The sequence below is a fragment of the Lepidothrix coronata genome, unplaced genomic scaffold (genome assembly GCF_001604755.1).
Source record: "Lepidothrix coronata isolate B3197 unplaced genomic scaffold, Lepidothrix_coronata-1.0 Scaffold124, whole genome shotgun sequence".
NCBI lineage: Eukaryota > Metazoa > Chordata > Aves > Passeriformes > Pipridae > Lepidothrix > Lepidothrix coronata.
In genome coordinates, this window is record NW_016690304.1 from 3,118,509 (window position 1) to 3,141,446 (window position 22,938).

The 22,938-nt window shown below is 37.4% G+C and overlaps 1 protein-coding gene across 12 annotated transcripts in view; it reads left to right on the plus strand.

The window, feature by feature from the left end:
- Nucleotides 1-22,938, plus strand: part of CTNNA3 (catenin alpha 3) — a 438,877-nt gene that overhangs the window by 244,774 nt on the left and 171,165 nt on the right. For 11 of the 12 annotated variants that reach the window (XM_017826101.1, XM_017826103.1, XM_017826104.1 and 8 more), the window contains 2 exons: nt 13,540-13,620; nt 18,753-18,905. In XM_017826101.1, the coding sequence (XP_017681590.1) occupies nt 13,540-13,620; nt 18,753-18,905 (234 nt within the window). Of the gene's footprint in view, nt 1-13,539; nt 13,621-17,268; nt 17,360-18,752; nt 18,906-22,938 lie in introns of those variants that run through there. The other variant, XM_017826112.1, reaches the window with a different exon arrangement.

The following is a 22,938-nucleotide window of genomic DNA, read 5'->3' on the forward strand; positions in this document are numbered from 1 at the left end:
AGCTCCTTCAACTAATGCACAGAACCTTTCAGTTTTGTTGTCTTGCTTTTGTTTAGGCTCAGGTTACAGAAAAAAACTTGAGTGTATTTATCTTTCAAAATGATATTGGATACCATTAGGTGGGATCACTTTTTAGTGGATGATATTTGTTAAAAGGATAGCATTTGTGCATTGCACATTTCACAACCTCGTGATTGCCAGCAAGCTGCTGTTAGAACTGTTCATAATGCTAAATGAAAAGTGCAACGTTTTCAGTAAATGCCATACTTAATATATATTGTAGTAAGTGGTTAAAGATATTTTGTATATCATGGGATCTTTATGTCTTTTTTACACGAGGAATAAGTAGATATTTACTGTGTATTTTGTTTAACCTATTTGATCTACCCTATGCACGTAATTCCTGCACTTTTTGGCTGCTTACTGCAAAAACAGCAAATATAGCTATAAGCATCCTTTCTTGAGCTTTGGTAGAGTATGTGTGTACTTGTGTATTCTAAACAAAACCTGCACTTAATGTGTTTGCAAGCACTACAGCTTCCTTCCCTCTCGAAATTTCTTGAAACCTGGGTAAGAATACCCAGAGGCTCCAGGTACACATTGCCTGTATATTGATAGGGACTTTTCAGAGCTGCTTATGGTGGATTGAACTGGAATGTTTTAAAAGCTGTTATGTCCCAGTCCCTATAGCCTCCATCTATCAGTTTTGCTTAAAATGTCACTAATTTGAGACAGAGAATACTTTATTTGTTTTACATGCTTGAAAGTGCTATGGGATTACCATGATGATTTAATGAAAGCACTGTTTTGTTGGCTGTCTCTCAGCTTTTGGGTTTGGACTTGGCTGGTGTGGAATATGTGAAGGGATCCTGTTTGACTACATAATTTACAGCACAAAGGTCCTTTTTCTTTTTTCTCAGAATGGGTTCTCAGGGCAGTGTAAATCAGACATAGCTCCTGTGCCCTGTAGCTCTGTCTGCTGTTCTCCTCTCTTGATAGCTTGGGGGGGGACAAGCAGTAGTCCTGAGAGGTTTGATGGGATTCCCCCAAAGCCAGAGAATCTTTCAGTTGGCACCTGCTCTGCTAAGACTTAATATAAGCACTTAAAATAAGCATGAGTCTGAGTCTGATAGTCTTAAGCAAGAAAAACTGAGCCCTGGTTCTGCAAACTCATTTCAGTTCCAAGTATCCTTCTCACTCATGCCTTGTGAGTAGGAAGCAACTCTTCCATAATTTATAATTTAATTTCTTTTTTGTAATTACAGAAGAAAGAAGAAACCTTGCCTGGGATATTTACTTTGCCTTTTCTGCTTAGTTTTCCTACTTTTTTTTTTTTTAATGATTTTGATTTGGCTGTTATTAACATCTCTGCAGACACACTGTCACGTGAGTTTTGTGCTTTGTGGAATGTGGTTTACTACAGCATCCATTTTCTCTTATGCTGTCAGCAGATCTGGCATAGAGCCTTTTCATGTACAATTGCTCTTATATTTTCTTGGATCCCATTAATGTGGTTTTGTTCAATTATTATTTTTACTTGCTTTTCATGTATAACATTGTTACGTGACTGTAGAGGTGTTTTGTCTACAAAACATGCTCTAGTTAATATGAACATATGGCACCCTTGAATATCCCTGAAAAAGGGACTTTTAAATGTAAACTTTCTGAGTGAAAATTTTAGTAGTTTAAGAAAGGAGATATCCAGAACCTTTTTTTTTTTTAAGGCAGTGCTTGTTGCAGTCTGGAAGTGCAGCACCCTGAAGTGTGTTTGATATAACAAGTGCATTATGAAGTATATTTATTTACATACAAAAGACGATGCCAAATTGAAGCTACACTTTCAGTACTGAGTCTTTTAACATGTTTTATACTTTTATAAACAGTTGATATCTGAACTGATTCCACATTTTTTCCCCTCAATACCAGATATACAGTTTTCTTGGTGACTTTGGAATAGGGATGCCAGGATATCTTTTGGTGCAACGAGATTGGAGTGGGAGGGGTTACACAAGAGCTTACATTATGCCATAGTGTTCATAGTACGATAGCAAATATTTTATTCATGGAAGTCTGAAGTAAGATAAATAATAAATGTCACATTATCTTCATTCTCAGAATCTCACAGTTTTACTTTATGCTAAACTCTCTTTCCACGGCACTTATTAGCGGTATTTTCTAAGGTCTCTCTGAGTATTTATTTCCCAAATTAACATAAAATTTGATTTTCTTTAACTTGCTATGCTTAAACGAGGCTCTCAAATATGGCAAATTGAGAGCTTTGTGCATGTGCTGTTTTCAGCCTTCCCTCAGATAAGCCTGCAGTACTGGCAGTTTATAAAGTAAACCAGTCAGTCTGGCATGTTTATCTGTATTTATATTTGCATAGTATGTGTGATTATTGCCATGTGTTTGAATAACACGTCTCTGTGTGTCATGAAATGCAGAGATACATAGTCAGTAGCAGCAAATGCTGCAGCATCTTGGAAGAACCAGGAGGTGAGGTGGCTTTTGGCTTGGTGGCACTTCCATCAGTAAGTGCGTGAGAAGCTTCAGAACTCTGCCAGCTAGTAAATGCAAATGATCAGTGGCTTCACCTGTTAGAACAAAGAAAGCACTTGCAAAGAACAAAGAAGATTTCCTTAGCAGTAAAGTTTGCAGTCTGGATGGACATTTGGCTCCAGCCTGGCTTATCTTAGTGCCACTCAGTGCCATGGGCTGGGAACCACGGCGGGAGCGGATCAAGGATTGGACTTGATGATCTCAGAGGTCCCTTCCAACCTGGCTGATTCTGTGATTCTATGATTCTTATTTACGCATCCATCGTGTGGCTGAGAGTTGGCTGAACTTCCTCTGACCTCCATACACTGTCTTGAGGAGCAAGAAGGGAGATCTGAGGGCAAACTCTGTCATTTCATTAAGGAAAGGTTTCAAATCTTACATTACGTGCCCCCTTTTAGGGTGTGCAAACAGCAGATCTTTTAAAGACCCGGATTACAGGTCATTATAACACAATCTGAATATTTCTTTAATATAATTGCATCTTATATGCATTTATTAAAAAATGCAAACTCTAAATGAATTTTCATGTGCATTACAGCTAGTGAAGGATGTTTACAAAGATCCTACTTAGCTTTTTGCTTTTAATCTTCTGAGTTTGTGCGTTTTTAACATTCTTTAAACTTTACATATAATTCAGTAGCACATATTTATAGCAAGAACAGGTTACTCATTAGATTTCAGTCAAGTATTTAATTTATTTCATTGAAAGTGAAGGAAGTAGTATAAATCATAAAGGAAAAAGGTCTTTGAGTTCTATAATATTTTTGCTTTACTCAACATAATTCCTAGTTCCTTTTCTACTGGTTCTGTTCTAGTTAGATACTTTTCCTTTCCTTTTTTTACTGTATTCTTCCATGGAGCTGATGACAATTGTAGGCAAATTTAGGTTAATTTATAATCCATCAAGTCTTTGGCCAATTAGAGATGTAAATAATTAAAAAATTAAAATGAAACTTGGAAATTTAGACAAAAATTCTCTACAATGTTTAAGGTAAAAATTCCTGCAGAAAAGGAACTTCCAACATGAGGCATGACTGCTTTGTTAGAACGTCAAAACCGTTGCATTCTGAGCTTGAACTTTCTGCAGGTGTATTTGTTTATTTCTGTGTGAAAACAAAAATGCAGCAGAGAATTTCTGCATAGAACTGCAGAGGAATATGCCCTGAACAGCAGACTTCCCTGATCTCCTGCAGGATTCTGCAGATCCCTGCCCTGTAGGAGACTGTAATGTTCAGTTGTCTTCCCTGCGTGCTGTCACACACAGCCTCCCTCGTTCCGTTTGTTAACTGCAGCTTTTAACAAATCGGGTATTTTTTTTTCTCTCTTGTAGCACAGAAACCCAGGATCTTCAAGCTTCTGCTGAGAGTATGATCCAACAGCCCAAGTAATGCACCGATTTCTCACTGTCCAAATCAATCTGGTAAATAAATGGCTGTGCAATGGCCTCTTTCCTGGCAGTTGTAGGTGTTAAAGGATCATTCCGGTGCTCTTTTATCAACCTCTTTCGTGTTCGTTCCTCCTGAAATGCTAAGAGAATTTACCTGAAGTAGAATAGATCTTCTCTAGTTAACAGCAGTGATTTTTTTGAAATAACATTTGAGTGTTTGAAACATTTAGTCATGAGCTTCTAGGAAAAACACCTGGGAGCCATTTCATTGCCTTGCTATTGAGAGTGGGATGTTTTGTTCCGAAGTGACTGAATTCAGCTGGTGAAGCGATTGCATCGACTATTATTTGCTCTGACAGTCCCCAGAAAGTCTTGTGTTGATACTCCTTACCTTGTGGTGCTCTGTATGGACAGGACAGGAATTCATACAGTCTGGACTCATTATACATACAGGGTGCTGGTGAGGGTTTAGTATTTGTAAATCTGAGATTTACCATAGTCCTCTCCCTAAAAGCTGGATTTTCATTCACTGCATGTGCTTAAGTGACTGCCAGCCTCCTTGATTCATGTATTACATCACAGTGTGGTGTTAAATTAAATTCATTACTCTGGATTGTAAAGGGATTAACTAATACAATTAATACATAATTAAATGGAATTACATTTTTTGTCTGTTTAGGGTTTCAGCATTTGACTTTTCTTTAAAAGTACAGCTTTGAACTGAGCCAAATCCATGTATATTATTTGAAATGGCCAGCCTTTGCCTGGTTTAGAGCTGGGAGTCTGGCAAGTAGCTATTTTCATAAGGTTTCTGTCTGTAGGCTAAGTTCTATCATGGGTTTATCTCAAAACAGCTTCCTTCAAATCATTCCACAAAAATGTTATAGAATATAAGTTATGTGTGAGTGAAAATAAAGGTGTTTTTAGAATAATTACAAGTGCAAATGCCTTTATTGATACAGGCACAGCTGAAATCTCAGATCAAGGGAATCAGGGAAATCAATCTTCATTACCAATCCAATGTGGTACAAAAATATGCTTGGTTTTCTGTTAAAAGAAGTATCATAGCAAGTCTGTTCTATCAGAGATCATGAATAGCATCATAGAGATCTTCTCAGAATAACGTCTGTAAACGTAGCAAACTTCATAAAGGAAAAAAGAAATCACCTTCTCAGTTTTACTGTTCTACCTCTTCATGGTACTCCTGGATGTAGTGGGAAAATAAGGAGAAAGTGTGATGTTATTGTGTGGTATGGAGTGGCTACGAGGACTTGAAAGATCTTTTTTTTTAGAGCTATGTTTATAATAATTTTATATATTTTTAAGTATTTATATGTATATTTATAATGTGGTTTGATTTAAACATTGTTACACTCTTCTTAAGTCTGTTGGAATCTGTGTACACAGTACACTGTGCATTAAAACAGCACATCTAAAAGCACAGTAAAATCGGTTTTGTTTTCTTGAGAAATGCAGGCTGTGCCTTTGCTGTGCTGGAGAAATAGCACTTTGGAACCTGGAGTAACTCAGGCAGTCCCTGGGTGTGGCAGAAGTCGAGCAGCTTAGTGCTGGACATTTTTTCCTATTTATGACTGCTGTTTAAGAACATAACTTTTTGATGTAGAGTGCAGCTAAGACTTTTAAACAATCTGGATGAGAAAGACTGTCTCAGCAGCTCCACTCTATTTTACTTTGAATTTTCTTCTGCCTCCATCCCCTTCCTCCCTCTCATAGCAGCCTATAATCTCCAAGCAATTTATATGATAGTTCATCATAGGAAGGTCTTATGCTGCTGTTGTAGGCTGAAATTCTCTCCAACTAATTTTCTATTTTCCTGCTGTAAAAGTGCCAGGACACTTTGGTGAAAGGTAGATAGATATTCAATTAAAAACTTCTGTACTAGGAGCTTAGAAAATTGCTTCTTAGTAAAAAGCAGATTAACCTGAAGTCTGCTTCTTGCTGTCACTTAATAGTCTGGATGCTGCAGTATTTCTATTTATGTTTGCCTGTCCCTCCTGCATCATCTGTCAGTGACAGTAACATCTGATTAAAAGAAATTTAACATCTTTTTTACTCCCTGCTGATTCCTCCACCAGGCTTAAAGTGTAAATACAAGCCTAAATTAAGTACCACTGCCCCTTCAGGTTTCTCTGTCAAGTGTTAAGACTGTCGTATTTTGAATAAGAAATGCCTGTGGCTTTTGGTTTTTGCATTAGAAGTGGTAAGTGATGGTTGTATTTGCTTTGCAACAGAGCAGTTATGACACGTTCACTTCCTGGGACACTTTCCCTCCCCCAAAAAAAGTATTAGAAAAATATGGGTGTTTTTTAGGATCACCTTGGAATCGTGCTGAATTTTTCTGATATTCCCAATGTGAAAAAGTAGGAAGACACATGATATAATGAGATATTTGTTTTATGTATAATTGAATAAAAATTGAAGACAGCAAAGGTTCCTCCTTTCATCCTTTGGCTGGATCACAGTCACTTTCAAGAGGATTTAGTATCCCAGGAATCCAGCTCTGTCCCTTGAGACAGCCTGGCCACCTTCCCCAGCTTCAGTTGACTGAACCAATGTTTTGGAGAGTGGATTAAAATGTGCAATATTAAGCATATTTCACCACCATAATTCTTTCTGAGATTTTTGGATTAATTAGGACCTGAAAATTTCAGTGTTTTGTTTTGTTTTTTTTTAATAATTAAAGAGTTATGCATTCTGAATCCTTGTTTCTGGGTTTTTTAGGCTGTTTTATGTGTGCTTCTTTAGAATTAAATTTGTTTTGCGGCGTTACAAACTTTATGTAACTGAAAGCTTGTAGAGAGTTACACTGGGAGGCTTTAAATTTGAGGCTTTTCCTGCATATTGATTGGGAAAGGGTAATTCAAACAGTGAGGAGAGCCCTTGGTACTCCAGCTGATACCAGCAGAGGTTGAGGTAATTAATTTCTTATGAGGTACTTCACATCTCACTGCATTAGATTCAGAGGGAGTATTCCATGCTGGCTTGAAAAGGAGAAAATTGACAATCTCATATTGAAGCTGTTGAGGAAAAAAAAAAACCCTATATGTAATGAGAAACAGATGAGAAACAGTTCCACATGAAAGAATCCCTATTTGCTCTGTTTGCATATGATTTTCTATGCCCTTGTAGGGTTTGGTTTCCCTCCCTCCTCCTGTTTTGGATTTTTTTTAAAATATACTTAAATGTTTATCACAGAAATAATGTTTTCTTAAGTCAGGTGTCTTTAAGGAAGTGCACTAGGGTGGGTGTATTAGAGTAGGAAATCTGTGTCACTGAGTGAATATGGTGATTTTGAACTTAAAACCACAGGTGGGTTATTCATTCTTTGTGCTTCCTCCATTAAAAAAGAAAGGTAATGACTGTCCTCATATATTAATTCCCCCTCCAGGCTTTTGATGCACAGTAAATATAGGCTTTGAAATGCTTTATGGAAAGGCCTGAGAGCTTTTGTCTTTTCAAAAGAATTTTTGTCCTTTAAAATGTCAGAAATGTCAAGTTCTGCCTTTTGCTGTGTTGTCAGCGGATTCCTTGAATAACTTCTAAAATGTTCATTTAAGAGATTTCTCGGGCAGAATTTAGTAATGTGTCACTGCTGTGAATCCTGTGTATAACTGTTCCTGCATCTAAATAGTTCCAGGTTTCAGTGAGGTTATCTGCGCTCAGAAAGTTATTCCTATCCCCTTCCAGGATGCAGAATAAAGAGAGGTCTTGAAAAAAAAGTTTGTTTGAAAGCGTGGGACAGACTTGGAAACTAGAACTGTAAAGAACTGGCTTCCTTTTGTGTTCAAATGTGACCCAGACTTGTCTGTTGAGATCTACAGGTTTGGAGAAGATCATTTTGGTTTATTGAACTAGACATGTGACCTTTAAGAAGGGATCTTGTTTTTTACTTGGACATTGCACTTTGAGGAGCGAGCTGGAAATTTGAAGGGTAAAACAATATTTACATGAATTCTGCATTTAAGGGGCAAATATTCCTGGGGCCTAGTGACGTCCAGATTGGTCCAAAGAGGTTCTGCCCCAGACTTGGCACTTCTCGCAGGTGTGTCGTAGCCAAACACTAATCTTGGATGTTTTGTCTCTCTCTGTGACCTTCAAGATGCCAAATCCTTTGTCTCCTCCCAGCAAAGAATGTAAGAAGTGATATTAGTTTTAGTTACTGGTGGCTGAAGCACTGTGTTAACTAATTTTGGCAGAAGGAAACCAACTGTAGTCAAGGTGACAAACCTCTTGACCCTTCTCCATTTATATTAAAACATGTGAACTAATAAAGACTGCAACAGGTTTGAACTGGATCTTCCCTTACAAAGGCTTATAAGGTTGGGTTTTTTTTGATGCAGGTGCTTGCAGGTGTCTTTACTTTGTGAATTAGGATTTGAAAGATCAGGCTTTCTGTGAGCTGGGTACAAAAAAAAAAAATGTTTTTGTCTTTGCACAGCAAATTCAGGTGTGGAAATTTCCCAAGTAAGGACAACATTGTTTCAACGTGCAAAATAAATTGTGTCACTGCTTTTTAGACAATTTTTTTTTCAAGCTCTGGTTTTGTTTAGAATTCGCAATGACTTTGTAACCCAAAAGAAGAACCATTTATAAGCTCCATATACAAAAAACCATTAAATGTTAAATGCTAAATTGTAACAACAGACATAAAATGCTGGGTATCTCTATAGAGGCTCTGACTTTGCTTTAATGTCTTAGGTTGTATGATGGTTCATTTCTTTAGTTTTTCTTGTGTTTTTTTTTTTTTTTTTTAATTAAGGTACAATGTACAGGAGCGTATAATTACTGAGTATAGCATTTTTGTCAGCCCCAAATAATCAGTCATTTAATTAGAGCTCTGACATTTCTTAACTTATTGTAGTATTGATTGGTGTTTACCTTTTAGCTTGACTTTTTTTTTGAAAAATATTTCCATAGAGAACTGATTTTGATAAATGTGCTAGTCTTTTTTAAAATAAAATTGTCGTGGGAAACGTGGAACTAAATCAAAAGATGTTTATCCCAGAGTAATGGTAGACAGCTGACAGAAGGCAGATTTAGATTGGATACTGGGGAGAACTTCTTCCCTGTGAGGCTGGAGAGGCCCTGGCACATGTTCCCAGAAAATCTGTGGCTGCCCCATCCCTGGAAGTGTCCAAGGCCAGGCTGGACGGGGCTTGGAGCAACCTGGGCTAGTGGAAGGTGTCCCTGCCCATGGCAGGGGATTGCAATGAGATGATCTTTGAAGTCCTTTCCAAACCAACCATTCTGTGATTCAGTGATAAACAAAGGAAGTCCTGGCAGCAGATTGGATTTCTTTTTTCTATTCATTCCTCCTAGGATTGTACAATGAGTATTTGGGAACAGACACATCCCATGAAACAAAAAGTGTTTTGGGGCCATAGGTCTTTAAGTATGGAAATCCATTTCCAGGAGAGTCTTTGAGAACAATATGGCTTAAAGTTATGTATTTGGTTTTAAAAATCTAAGTAATTTTAAACATTCCAGTGAAGTATCACTGCTTTGTTTCAGCTTATATTTGTTTAGATTAATGTGTAAATCCAGGAAGGCAAGATGAAGTTCCATCTGAATATGTGAATATATATGAATATGTGTATATATATATATGAATATATCTGAATAGGATGAAAGTAAAGTAGTTTTTAATTTTATAGCTCAGACTCCAGCAGTTCCGGAATACGGAATTCAGCAGGTATCTGTTCTCATCATGGAATTGCTCCTTTTTACTCCACAACATGGAGAGGCTAGAGACTACAGATGTGGTTTAGAACATGTATGACTAGTTCTGAAAAATATTGATTTTATATTTGAAATCCCAGTATCTCCCTCAGGTGTGGATGTCCAAAATATCCAGGGTGCTTTGTTACAATTTACTTTTAGAAGTTTGTGTTTTGCTTTTTGCTTTTTGTTTGTTTGGGGTTCTTGTGGCTGGTTTGTTTGTTTTTGTTTTTAAAGATGAGTATTTTGAGGGACTATTTACAAGACAAACCCTCAACCTACCAAATTAATTCTCTCTCCCCACCCTCTATATCGAGTAGAGGTTCAGGACCTTCAGAGGGGATGCAGAAGTGATTTCTGTAAGGAGTGCAGCCTTGCAAGGCTTAAGTAAATCCTTGTGACTATCACCAGTACATACCCGAATAAACTGACTCCATTTCACTTGTTTGGTTTAGTCCTGCTAATGAGAGTACTTCAGTTCTCTGTTGTAACTGAATTCTGGATTATGGCTAAAGTGGGAGTGTTCACTGACTGATGTAATGAATAGTATGGCTGATTGTATCCTCTTATATACCCTTTTTTATATAAGTGTTTATAAATTTAGCTCATGTCTATTAGCCTGAGTACTAGAAGAAATTAGACGATCATTTAAGTAGACCTGCCCAAATTGTGATTTAAATGAAGTCCATTAAAACCAGTGGGGAGATGGTCCTGTGTTCAGATGAGAATCTGCCCTTAGATATGGATTGTTTTAAATGAAAATCCAGCAGGAAAGATTTTCTGCTCATGTGGTTTTTGAGTCATTCAACTTCTGTTGTTTTCCAGTGTGTGAAATAGGTAGGCCTGTGTTATTATTGGCAATACTCAGCATTTATTTCAGGCTATCCAGTGTTAATTAAAAATAATTATTTTCACTTAGTGGAGTATTAATAACAGTGTGACTGTTATTAAGTGTTAAGCACTGTTATTTACAGTGCTTGTAAATTGTTTCAAATTTTAAAAATGCATTGAAATAGGAGCGGGATATTGCTTTTAGAATCTTTACAAGGGAGCCATATCACTGCTATTACATATATTTAACAGAAAAAAACAGTAGGTGAATGCAGGAAAACTGAGAGAGCTCAACTGCCTGATTTTTGAAATCCAGGCCCAGAATAGTTTGCATATTTTTCCTACCCCTTATCCTGATTCAGTTACCCTGTACAAGAAGGAACTATTTCAGGATAGGCTTGTTTGTTGTGAAGTACAGCAGTTATAAGAATGTTAATAGACAAGCAGATGCAGAGTGTTGCAAATACAGACCTGTGAACTCTGTCACTGGAGAGTGGAGCAGTGTAGGGGTGTTTGGATCACCTTTAGTTTCACTGTGCCATCATTTTAATAGACACTTTTAAAATATTAAATCTGGTCTTTTTCAGTTCTTAAAAAGTGTAATCATCTAGTCTAGATCTTGAACTGTGACTGTCATGTACAGATCTGAGGTGGAAGTGTGCAGAGGAATAAAAACTTGAAGGAGTAATTCAGCATCTAAAGGTACGTGGGACCAGTGGGTGACTGGAGAACTCAGCACGAGGCCACTGATGTTTGGGAGTGTTCCCACGGGAGACTTTGTAGTCAGGTGTCCCTCTGACTTGAAAGGACTGTACACAATTTAGAAATTCTAAAGTCTTTATAAGCAGGATTTATGTGAACAGCAGTGTGGGGTTTTTGCTGTTTAAATTTCTTTGAAGAAGAAAGAGAGTCTGCAGTTCTGAGGTTACCTGCATTCTGGAAATGTCCACATTCTACAGCCTGAAGCTGCATTTTGCAGCTTATTTGGCTCTTGGGGAAAACACAAGGTGAAGAATAACTTCAGTTAAAGTTAGATTTGCTTTCTAGACATTGACTATTGACAATGTTAAGAATTTGCAAATAAAGTATTTTTTTCCTTGTTTTCCGTTCAATATATGCCACTCACTGACTGAGTGGTTTAGGTTTAGGTTTGTTCAGAGTCAGTTGTATCATTAGTTGCCACCTTTGAAGTTAGACATTACTAGAGAACTAAAAAAAAAAAAAAAAATCCCAGTATTTTACACTGATTCTGTCTTAGTGGAAAATAGGCTCTGACTATAAAGCTTTCAAAGGATGTGCCATCTTTGTAGTCTGAAAGTGCATAGGCATAAGCTGAGTTGTATCCACAGTGCTTTTACTGGCCCTGTTTACCTGGTAGTTTTTTGAAGGGATAAGTTTTCTTGTCAAGTTTTACATTAACTTACAAAACACAGTAGAGGAGACATTATTTGCTTTGGTTCCCGTGCCAGCTTTGGTGTGAGAACCAATTGCATTACCGTGATACAAAAAGTGAATGTCTACCTTTAGGGATTCCTTGAAGGTTTTAAGGTGAAGTTCAGACCTTTCTCCAAGACCTGTAAGCAATTTCAGAAATAGAAAAATCACAGGAGAATTTCTAAGTCCCCCTGAATATATGAGCTCAATTTTTAAAGTAATTGTTCCCTTTAGACTAATAATTTCAAGGCATTTATTTTATTACATTGCTCTTTCAGTTTTAATATAAAGGTTTTTTCCTGATCATCTCTAGTCTTTGCTTTATTATTATTAAGCATATTGCTCTGTTCACAGATTATTTTGGTTTTTATTTTTTTAGCAAGGAAATAACTCTGACTGATATATGATTTATTGTAGATAACAAGGTGCCTTGTTATCTAGTAGCTACACCTAGGTGCCTACTGAGATATTACAAATTCTATATTAATTTTAATATTATTTACAAAACAGGAGAGTCATGTTCATAATACAGACATCCTGGTGTACTCTCCCTGAAGTCCAAATGTTGTGGTCAGTACACACAGCTATTTCTTCAACATTTATGAGAATCTGGTTCTTTTTGCTGTAAATGTTGAGCGCCGACTTAAGACTTTGTGTAAAGACACTTTCAGTGTTTGTGGTTCTTTCCTTCAGACCAGGGCAGTCCAAAGGTAATGAGTAATGATTGTTTGCTTTAGGGAAACAAACTTCATCAGGCATTTTGGTTTTTCCTGTAGTTTCTTTGCTAACAGGGAAAAAAAATATCCCAACCAGCTATAAGACACAGAGCTATTATGGTGATGTTGTACAGAAAAAATGCTGGGCAGTCCAATAAAAGTGTTAACTACACTTTTCAAATAGCTAACAATGATATAAGCACTTTGCCTACGGGTAGAAATGAAAAAAAATAACAGTTTAGGAAGTGTACAACTGATTCTCTTAAGACCTCTCCAGTATCACAAGAACTCAATCTTCTGGATGCTGAGAATGAATGTGCTGTTAAATGAAGAGGTACCATTTCATGAGCAATGAAACAACATCATTTCATTGCAACAGCTTGGACATTTTGAAACTCCCCCATTCTGTTTTCCAGGAATTAAATAATGAGTGCTGCAAACTAAAGCATTACCAAACTGCATTGTGGGCATCTAAATTTATGACTTGTTTGTAGACAGATAACATTATTTTTCACATGAATATGGTGATAATGGATTGACATCAATAGTAATAATAATAATAATAATTCTATAATGTTCTTCCACAAGTAACCCTGGATTACACTAAGAGTATTACAGCAACTTAGAAGTTGAAAAGTTTTTAATTTTGTTCCTATAGACTGCTACTAAAGCATATGTTTTCATTCAGCAAATTACGCTTATCACCACAAATTGGCGTTCTGTGCATATTGGCTCTTGAAACGTATTAAAATCTGAAAAATCTGTACACGTATATGATTTACCAAATGCTCTGCTGAACTGAGGACAAAAAGAACATGCTTGCTGAGAAATCACAATTAACCATCTTTGTGTCTTCTGTCACATTTATTACAGGCTGACAAGAAAGTGAGAAGTAATGCCCTGAATGTGGCAATAGACAGTATGTGCAAGAAGACAAGAGATCTCCGCAGACAGGTGAGCAACCTCGGGAAAGGAAGAGGTAGAAAAGGGTCTTGAAGGATGCCTTTCAAAATTGCAATTTTCAGTTTATGCATTTTGAAAACAAAGAGGGGTTTTTTTACCATATTAAAAAAAATATTGAAGATAGTTGCACTATTCCATGGGATATACACAGGCAAGTTTTTGAAACTCTGGGAAAAATCCAAATTACACTGGCTGAAGATATATTTACACATAGGCAAATCTCTGTATGTACACATGTCTAAATATATATTTTCTATAGATATATATCAGTAATTTATTCTGGACATCAAGATTCTTTTTATTTTAAATAAGCTTAAATTATTATTGGTTGTTGGAACAGACACCATGAAGAAACTATGGAGTCACTATGTCAAGGTCTTTACAATTGTGAGAAGTCTTACAGCACAAAGGGTCCTTGGAATACCTGGTCCACAGTCCACCCACCTGTTTTGCATCCTAGCATCCTAAAACTAGTGTGAGACATGGACCAAAATCCACAACGTCTTTTCTCTGCCAGAAACTTCTTTGAGAAAAATTGTAAATTTTGTTGAAGGTGTATCATGTGCCAGTTTAGAAAAGAAAGCTGGAAAGCCAGTAGTTATTTCAACCAGGCTGCTCCACCTATAGGAAAGTTCATGGCTGCACAGAACATGAGCACATGCTGTTTTGGTCCTTCCTCTGGCTGTGGCTATTTAACAACCCTCTGGTGGAAGAATATCCCTCCCGACTTCGTGTACAGTCTTACAAGCCAGCCTGTGCTTCAAAATGATGAATAAATTCCTTCCTGCTTCCATAATCAGCCAGGGGAAGCCTTGAAAGATGAGATGAATATCAAATAAATATATATTATAGGTATATGTATATATTTGTTACTAACTAGCTATCCAATTTCTGCTTACGTTCTGTCAAAAATGTGTTCAGTGCAGAGACCTGGCAACTTGCATCACGAGCTCAGTGTGTCTAGGAACAATCCCATTCTGCCCTACAATCTCTTCCATGAGTTAATTAAACTCCAGCTTATAACAGTTTATTGACTCTGTTACAGTGGTTAAAAGCTGTTAACTAAGTCAATTTGTGTCTTTCTGTAAACCTTTGGAAAATGTTCAGGCTGAATGTAATTATGCCCAATTTATAGCCAATCTAGAACCAGTAATTTTCTCTAACCAGAATAGCTCTGTGGCTTCTTGACATTTTCCACTGGAAAGTATTTATGAGAAATATTTCATCTGTCTCCTGTTTTATGTTCATACATGTGAATTGCATAAGAATTGTTTTAGGAAGGGTGCTTACTGCATGCCTAATTCCTGATCTGGGAAACATGAAATTGTGAGTTCTGTGCCAGCAGATATTGCAACAGAGCCTTATTTGCTTTCACTTATGAACATTCATTATTTTGTCTCCCAGCAATTTTACAAAAAACATGAAAATTGTTGTTTGCTCTACTCTTTATAGCTTTTATAATACCTTTTTTTAAAAAAATGATGATACTGTGTATCCTCTTTGGTGTTCCATCAGTCACTCACAGTGGATTTGGGCCTATGGTGTGCGCTCTGCTTTCAGCCATTGCTGGCATTGCCTCTGCAAAATTGGGGTTAAACACCAAACCTTATGAACTTGCATTTTGGGAGTCTCTTCAGTAGTACCCAGTAAAGAGAACCGTCACACAGGTACTGGCCCAGGCACCAGCCTGACTGTGGGCTGTGCCATGGCCCCCTTTGGAACACCTTTGTAGGCCTCAGGAAGTGGGGTGAAAGAGGGCTCGTGTCTGACAAGACCTGAAGGCAAAGGCAGCCACCTCAGTAATAGTGTATCCTGGAAGTTGTGAAAGGTCCCTGGCTTTTCGAGGGAAGTTATTTGCATTCACTTCAAGAACTTGGCCACTACTTGTGGAGATTTTAAGCTGTTCTGCTTTGTTTTGATTTTTACTTGCTTTGTGCCAGAGATGTGCGTGCCATTTCTGGGTGTGCAGCTTTGCCTAGGTCACTGTTCCTTCCTAGTAGAGCTGTATGAATATTTAAGAAGGAATTGCCTATTCATTGTAATTTCTAATTATGGAAAATTACCATACTCGGTTCTTGCCTCCCAGTTGTTTCCCAGTGTAGCGTGAATGGACTGCACAGATGTTTCTCCTATGGTTTGCTGCAGTTTTGGCTGGTTGGTTGTTTTTATAAATGTTATTCCTCAGGACGTTCTTATATTTCGATGTTCCTTCTTCATCATGGATAGCTTTTCCTGAACACAAAGGAGATTGCCTTGCTGGCATCCCTTCGAGACAGGAAAGAGAGATCCCTCAATAATAACTGATCTGTGGTTTGTCCAGGACTTTTGCCAGGGTAGTCTTTTGAGGCAAGAGGCAAATAGAGGCAAACACAGTTTTCTGTACTCATCAGAATACTGATGTTTAATAGTGTTGTAAACAGCTGCTGGCATTTTCTTCTCTACCATCCACTGTTTTTAACAACCTTATGCCCCATGTTTTATAAACAGCATCTTTCTATATTATTTTTTAATGCGCTTTGATATCAAAACAAAAATTCCCCATGCTTCTGCTTCTGTAACAGTCTGCTCAAAGGGTAAGAACAAGACCTTGCATCTTAAAAATAAAACAGTTTGTCAGGCATCATCCTCCCCTGCTTTCCCTCTTGTGATGGTGTCTCTTTCACTTAAAATATGAGAAAAGTTTTAATTATAGCACAATAACTTCCCTAGCATTGCCTGCCAGCACTGCTGCTGCTGTCCTGTGTCTGTTTGTAAGCCTCCCTATGTGGTTTGCTGTTAGCATTTTGCTCTAGAGGTGGCCAGAGTCAGACTTACTGAGTCATGAAAACAGTTATGCTTAGGATGAAAAGAAAGAAGATATTGCTTCAGATATTCCTTTTTTTCTTTTGTCTTTCCCCTCTTTTGTTCTACATTGCATTTCTTGGTTCTTTAATGCTACGTGAGCCATCCTTTGAAAAATCTCAGCTTCGTGTATTTCTTTTGAAGACCTGAAACTGGAACATAATTTCAAACTTGTTTGTATTCAGTAAAGACACAGCATTATCCTTCTTTTTTTTTTTTTTTTTTTTTTAAGAAGGCACGATCTGCTGTTTAATTGCAGGATAGTGGGTTTCTTAGAACAAAATAATAATGATAATTTATATGTGAGAGGTTAATTAAACCAGGCAAACCAGTGAAAAACTATAGCAAAGAATTATGCAATGAGAGATAAAATTAGGCTGCTGGTTTGAAATTGGATGCCTCAAGCTCACCACAAATGTGACTGAGGTTATTACAGTCACTGGTCCTCAGATAATACACTAAGGCTGCGAAAGTCCTACAGCCTGGGCTGTGCAGAACCCAAAAATATTTCTCTTGGAGATAATGAATCATCAGCCATGGATATAATGGTTCCACAGGTTTTTGTTGCTTTTTGTTGTAAATTGAAATCTTAAGTTTTAAACTGGGATTCTTCAAGGTCACATTCATGTACTTAATTTTAAACGGGAAAAAAATGTCTGTTTTCTTCAGCTGGGCCTTTCCAGCAGAAAAATTTTAACAGGTAACTTATCAGGACTGGAGGTTCAGCATATTTTTTCCTACTAGTGAAAGTTTTCAAAACTTTTTAATAATTTTTTTTTTTTTTTTTTTTAATTCCAACCTGAATGAAGCTGAGAATGTAAAATATCCAATTATTGGAATCGCATAGCCTTTGTCTTTCTAAGTTCCTTTCAGAACATACAGTGTGTCCAGATAGCTTATCCCAATGGGATAGGCTGCAGCAAGTTAGAAGACAAAGAAACCATTCCAAACATGTGTGTTTTTTGGAAGATTTGTCTGTCCCCTTGGTGAGTCAATGAGAGCTGGCTTTAGATGGTGAGGCTATCTCAAAGGTAGTGGTGAAATTCATATCCAAATCCTGTCGTGATAATCAACAGATTTCTCTGCTGTTATTTTTGCTGTGCATGGTCACTGCCCTACCTACAAGCACAGCAGCATCAAAAAGACTGTGGGGTTTTGCATTTTTCTATTGGTAGGAGCCTTTACTTCTACTGAGTTTTCACACAGGTGCACTGGGGCAAAATTCTGAGTGAAAACATCTTCTTCGGCAACAACCCTGTCAGTGCTTCCAAATACTTTGTTTCCTTTTCTGTCCCGATCAGTATCTTTTCTGTATATTGTAAAAGTAACATTTTTGCAGTAGGAAATTCAGCAAACCTGATAATTTAGTTACATTGCTACAACTGGTATGTTTGCTGAGTGTTCCATGATTAAATTGAATAATTGTCATGTATGGGTTTATAACATGCAGAATAACCCCTTAAGTGCTGTAACGTCCTGGAGATCGGTTATAAACTTATGTGAAACCTAATTTAAAAGGGATAATTTGTAGCAGAATGTTACACTTCCATTAATAATTTAAGTAAAAAGTTCAAGAACAATTAATTTTAGCAGAGAAAATTGAACTTCAGACTCATTTATAGTTCTTCTTGCTCTATTAATACGTTATCAGGTGGCATAATCAGTAATCTCGGTGACATAATTACCACGAAGGCAACCATCTTGCAAATCAGACTCTGCTGTTGGATTTCCCAACAAGAAAATATTTGGGTAATTTTACAATTATGAAAAGGTGTGACAAAGACTATTTTGGGAGTGCAAACATAATTAAATTAATATTTTCTCTATAAAATTAAATAGATTTCTCCCTTGGCATCTGAGTTACAAGGGACAGTACCCAGGAGACGTGAGATCTGATCTAACTAATTTTTCACGTGTGAAATCATGTAAGTAGTCGATTTTGTCATCAAGGAAGGAGAATATTTGTTTGGCTCCCTTGATTTCAACAAAACTAGTATATGTTGGAAGTGTTTGGTGTGTCTGTACACACACACACGGACATTTACACTTACAAACATGCGTATTTAGGTAGTGGCATATTAAAATTGTCCCTAAAATTAAATACAGCTTTCTGTGTAACAGATAAATTGCACTGCAGTAGGTTTCAGACACCCAATCTTGCAAATAATGCAGGAATACAGTGTGTAGATGTTTATGTTATAAAATATTAATGGCCAGTAATTATAGTAGACTTTAACAAATAGCCCAGTTAGCAGGTACTAATGTAATGCTTTCTTTTGCAGCTCCGTAAAGCCATTATAGATCACATCTCAGACTCCTTCTTAGATACCACTGTTCCACTTCTAGTTCTCATTGAAGCTGCTAAAAATGGAAGAGAGAAAGAAATCAAGGAATATGCTGCTATATTTCGAGAACATACCAGCAGGCTTGTGGAGGTATGTTTGATGGAACTGCACTTTTTTTTGTTTGAATATATGGTGTAAGTGACTTGCCACCAAACACTTCCTTTGCTGGCTGATATCATAAAACATTTGAAGCTGGCATTTTAGGAAAGAATAAATAAATGGCCTCCATTTATTTATTCTCCATTTTTTTTATATAATGGCTGCAGAAAGACAGAGGGCTTTGTGGTTATATAGGATTTCATTGCATAGAAATTCGATGGTGTGGAATTGTAATTTGAGAAACTCATTCAAACTGGAGCCTGAAACATTACTGGAATACTGAAGTCAGGAATTTGCAGTAATATTATCTCAAGAGCATGCAAGGAATGCATTGGTAATTTTTGTGGGGTTTTGAGAGCTTTTGGTGCTTTTGTGTGCAGTAATGCAAAAATGGGAAAAATCAATGAATTCACTTTGTGGCTAAAAATTTACTTATGAAAACTGTTTGGCTCAGAATTAATTAGTCTTGAGTGATCTACAGATAATGAAAGACAAATAGGTAGAAGCTAAAGTAGAAGTATGGTATGGCATTTATGTTTCTCTTCATAGTCATGTAATTACAGAATAAGACTGGTTGTTATTCTTTGATTTACAAGAGTGTCTCATTTTGACCATGCTGCAAAATCAAATGTAAGTTAAAACACAAACTCAAAATTGTCAGTTTTTCAGATTTTTAATACTGAAGCTAAACCATCAAAAGAACAGGTGATCTCTGAAGATCAAATAATGTTACTGAATTTCTACCCGAATCCAGGTCAGCTGAAATACCCAAATAATTATTCATTTTAGAAGACGTGAGCCTATAAAAAATGCAATATTCATTTCCCTTCGTGGGTTTGAATTTGTTTCACAAATGCTGGAATAGCTGGGGCCAGTTTGTGGGTAAAGGGACCAGTGGCTGCACAGATCCTCTGCCTAGAAAATCTACAAGGCCATGGGGCAGCTGCCTGTGAACATGAGACTGCCCAGAAGAGAAATATCCTTAGTGCTCTTGTGAAAAAAGGAATTCTCTTACCCCACAGCCTGATCTTGCTGTGTGTGTAAATACACAGTGTGGATGTGTGCATAGTTATATTTATGCTGTGACTCAGTGTGCTGCCTACACTGAAGAAAACATACTTTTAAAAATGCTTCAAGTACCTGGCTTTCAGAGAGACTGTACACAGTGCCAACTCCTATTGTTGAATTAGTTGTTCCAAATGTTACTTTGCTGGTGCTTATATCATATTCTGCTATTGAAAATTATCATAAAGTAAAATGGAAGTTATCTTCTGGATATGTACTAAACCTGAACTGTCTTATTTAAAAGTTGCTTACATTGGTTTAATGCACTTACCAGTATCTCTGAGTGAGAGCTTGAGTGATGGTTTTTTGATAAACTGTATTTATCAACTGCTAAACTCTCCAGCAATTTAATTAGATGGTAGTTGTACTGCATCCATCAACTGTGAGCCTATCAGAGGTAAAACAAAACGAAAAGGAAAAAAATAAACAACTAAGCAAGTGGCTACAAGGGGCTTTGTACAGATAAACAGATTTATCTGATTTTTAAGAAAAAATCAGTCATTTCAAGCAGCATCCTCTAAGAGAAGGAGTTATGGTAACTGTTTTGTGGAAAGTGTAACACCAATTAAATTGATATAAATGGAATAGCATTTAAATACATTAAAACAGTAAATTGGAAGCATATTTTGCTTTTTAGTGGCCTAAAACCTGTTAAGCTGGGAATATAGGTTGTTGCACTAGAGAACTGCACTGTTGCTTTAATTTGTCAAGGAATATAATGGATAGATAGATCTGACTAATTGTGGTTTTCACAAGTGGACATCCTTCAGAAATACACACATATTTCAGAACTGAGAAGTGGCAGATATGTCTGTGGCTTGGTTTCCAGCTGAACATGGTGCCATGGGAAATGGATATGCTGTAGAAATCAGGCCTAGCTGAAAGTGCTCCCCAAATCAGGGAGCCTGATTCTGCAAGAATCAAGGGCAGGTCGAAAAGGAGATGAGCTGGCTTTGAATCCTTGCCATTTCTATTATCCTTTTATTTATCAAAGAATTTAATTTTTTTGGTTATAATGGTAATATATAAACATCACTTGTCCCCTTTGGGGCAGCTGCCCAGCCTTTTGCCAGGGAAGTGTTTGGTATTGAAGTGCAGGACCATGGGTGGCATGTACCTGGCTGTGGAATACTAAGAGACAACAGGTGTAGGTAAAATATTTTAAAAACTAAATAGCTTAGGAAAGAAATGTTGCAAAAATGGCATAGAGGACTAACTGTGCCAGAGAAGGCTGGTAGGTGAGGTAGAGGAGACAGGAAGTTGTAGTATAACTGTGAAAGCAGTTTTACCATCTACATGTACTTGTGACATCCAAGGAGTTGGTTGGTTTGTGGGCACCTAGTGATAGGGCAAAGGCCAGTGATGCAAGCAAGACTGCCCATGTTGTTAAATGCAACATACCTTGTTTATCAGAATAAAAAAGGTGGTTTTTTTTTCTTTTGTAAGCTGGAAGTAGCCTTTATGGAACATGGGATATAGTGGAGCTGCTTGCAAGCACTGAGGGGTGAAAACCAGCTCAGATGTTGGCAATCCCTAGGTTTTGTCTTGGGGAACAAAAGCTGAAAGAAAAACCCATTTACCTTCTGACTGTCTTTTTTTTTTCTGTCTGTAAAACACCCTAGATGTGGGTGTGAGCCCACTGTAAACCTTTGACATCTCTAGCACCCCATGGTAGAGAATTTCACAGCCTATGTGTTGTGTAGAGAAGTGAAACCCCCACATGGTTTCCTTTGCTGTCCCTGAATTCCTGTATTGGAAGAGACAATGAGCACCAGTCCCTATTTTCCTTCTCCATGCAACTTACTCTTTCAGTTGTCTGCTTTCAAAGTTAAGGATTTCTGGTCTTTTAAAATTTTCCTTGCTTGGAAGCTGTAAAAGGATCACCCTGCTACCTTCCCTCTGCCTTTTCCAGCACCTTGCAGCCCGTGAGGTGGTAAGGCAGAACTGTGCATGCTATTCAATACATTCAAGATATTTCCTAGAATCTTAGAATCCCAGAATGGTTTGGGTTGGAAGGGACCTTAAAGATTACCTCATTCCACTCCCCTGCCGTGGGCAGAGACATCTTCCACCAGAACAGGTTACTCAGAGCTTCGTCCAACCTGGCCTTGGACACTTCCAGGGATGGAGCATCCACAGCTTCTCCGAGAAACCCGTGCCAGGGCCTCACCACCATCAAAGGGGAAAATTTCTTCCTAATATCCAGTCTAATCCTGCCCTCTGTTAGTGTGAAGCCATTCCCCCTTGTAAACAGGCATCTCCATCTTTCTTGTAGGCTCCCTTTCTTTATGTACTCCATTTCCACATCCATAAATTCCTGACAGTGTGTCTTCTGAGATGGTGCCAGACACTAAACTGCAATTTTCACAGAAAGTTTATATGACAATCCCAAAATCTTACTCCTGATTAGTACTAGTCTCTTGAGATCTGTCACATATATGTAATACTGTGACATCCTTTGCAAATCTTCATTAGTTCTTTTATTTAGTACAGTGAACAACTTGGTAAAAAATGCGTAAATAAAAATTTATAAAAAGTTAATGCAGACACTGTGACCACAAGGAAATTTGTGGTTCTCAGCTTTCTCCCAGTTTCCTGCTGATTCGTTCCTGGGGTTGAAAATAGTGGTGCTAATCTACCTGAATCATCTGAGAATTACTGGTTACTCAGGCACCTCAGTGCCTGGAGGAGTCATGAGATCTGCATGCCCAGATGTATGGTACAATCAACAGTCCAGCTCTGTCTTGGCAGCCTCAGGGAGGTTATTCTTCCATTGCTTCCTTGTATGAAAATAGGGCTGTCCATTTCTGCTTATTTTAACAATGATGTTCTAAAAGATATTTATGGCATAAGGAAGATTTATGACTGTTTCCTTTTCATCACATAAAGGCAAGTTTTGGCACTTGAAGATAAGTGCTGTGAAATCACCTGTATGTAATGACTGCTGAAGTTTAATGCT